Genomic DNA, 1199 nt, shown 5'->3' with positions numbered 1-1199 from the left:
CTGGAGGATTGTTGCAAGTTTGAGGCCAGCCTGAGCTAAATATCCAGACCCTGTCTCAGGAAAAAAAAAAAAAAAAGTAACTTGAAAGTTAAGACTTTAGCAGGAGGAATATCTTGTCCTCAGCATTCATTCCCCAGTTTTTTGCTCATCTGTGAGAAATGCGCGGTGAATAAACTTCCATAGTGCTTTTTTGCAGTTGTGGAGGTGCACTCTCTGAGGAAGATTTTCATGATGTGTGTTCTAGGTCAGAGGGGAAATGTATGTTTAATGTTACTGTACATTAAGTATTTTTCTTTCCTCGAGTCTTATACCTATATGTCAGTTTCTGAATCAACATTTTAAAAAACTTGTTTAGGGCTGGGCATGGTGGCACACCTCTGTGATCCCAGCACTCAGCAGACTGAAGCCGGAGGATCTCTTGAGAGTTCGAGGCCAGCCTGGGCTGCATAGTGAGACTCTGACTCAAACAAGGCAAAGAAAACAAAAAACAAACCCAAACAAAACTTGTGCGGAAATTCTTCAGGAGAAAAAAAAAAGAACAGATTTTAGTTTTAACCGCAAGGCAGTTATTTTGAAAAGAAAATGACTGTTTTGTCCATATCCATGGTGAGTAATGGTACTCGAGTATATTTTCAGAAAGAGTGTTTTGGTGTATGTTGTACTTGGGCAGATATTTTATGAGTGTTAATCCATTTTTACTTTGTAATTCCACTTCTGCATGCCTAGTGTTTGTGTTCTGCAACCTGTGACATATTTGTAGGGGATATTTTATTTTCTGATAATCTACCAGTACCTGAATTTCTTAAATCCAGTGCGTCACTGCTGGGCTCTCAGCCAAGGTCACAGGAGCAGTGATCATTCACATAGACAGAGTTGGGCTGGGTCCAGTCCATCTGCAGATACAAAATAGAATAAGAAATAGGCATAACACTCCTACCGTGGGACTTACAACCTGTCTGGTAAGATTTTAAATGAATACTGGCAAGTTTGTATGGATTGAAGAGCACATTAATGAAGCTGAGGGTGGTGGCACATACCTTTAAGTCCTCACTACTGCACTAGGGAGTCTGAGGCAGGAGGATCAAAAGTTGGAGACCAACCTGGACAATTCACTGAGATCTTGTTCAAAATGAAAGTTTGAAAAGGGCTGACATGTAGCTCACTAGTACAGTGCATGCCCAACATGCCCAAAGCCTTGC

General features: G+C 41.0%; 1 protein-coding gene across 1 annotated transcript in view; it reads left to right on the top strand.

Annotated features, from left to right (window-relative positions):
* Nucleotides 1-577: 577 nt before the first annotated feature.
* LOC104869447 (gastrula zinc finger protein XlCGF17.1-like) overlaps nucleotides 578-1199 on the top strand; it is an 18945-nt gene continuing 18323 nt past the window's right edge. The window contains exon 1 of the mRNA XM_033759419.1: nucleotides 578-606. Within this exon, the coding sequence (XP_033615310.1) occupies nucleotides 583-606 (24 nt within the window). The 5' untranslated portion in view covers nucleotides 578-582. The remainder of the gene's footprint in view (nucleotides 607-1199) is intronic.

The sequence above is a fragment of the Fukomys damarensis genome, unplaced genomic scaffold (genome assembly GCF_012274545.1).
Source record: "Fukomys damarensis isolate Sample0158 unplaced genomic scaffold, DMR_v1.0_HiC HiC_scaffold_37, whole genome shotgun sequence".
NCBI lineage: Eukaryota > Metazoa > Chordata > Mammalia > Rodentia > Bathyergidae > Fukomys > Fukomys damarensis.
The sequence above is the reverse complement of the archived record's forward strand: the minus strand, read 5'-3'. Positions and strand labels throughout refer to the sequence as shown.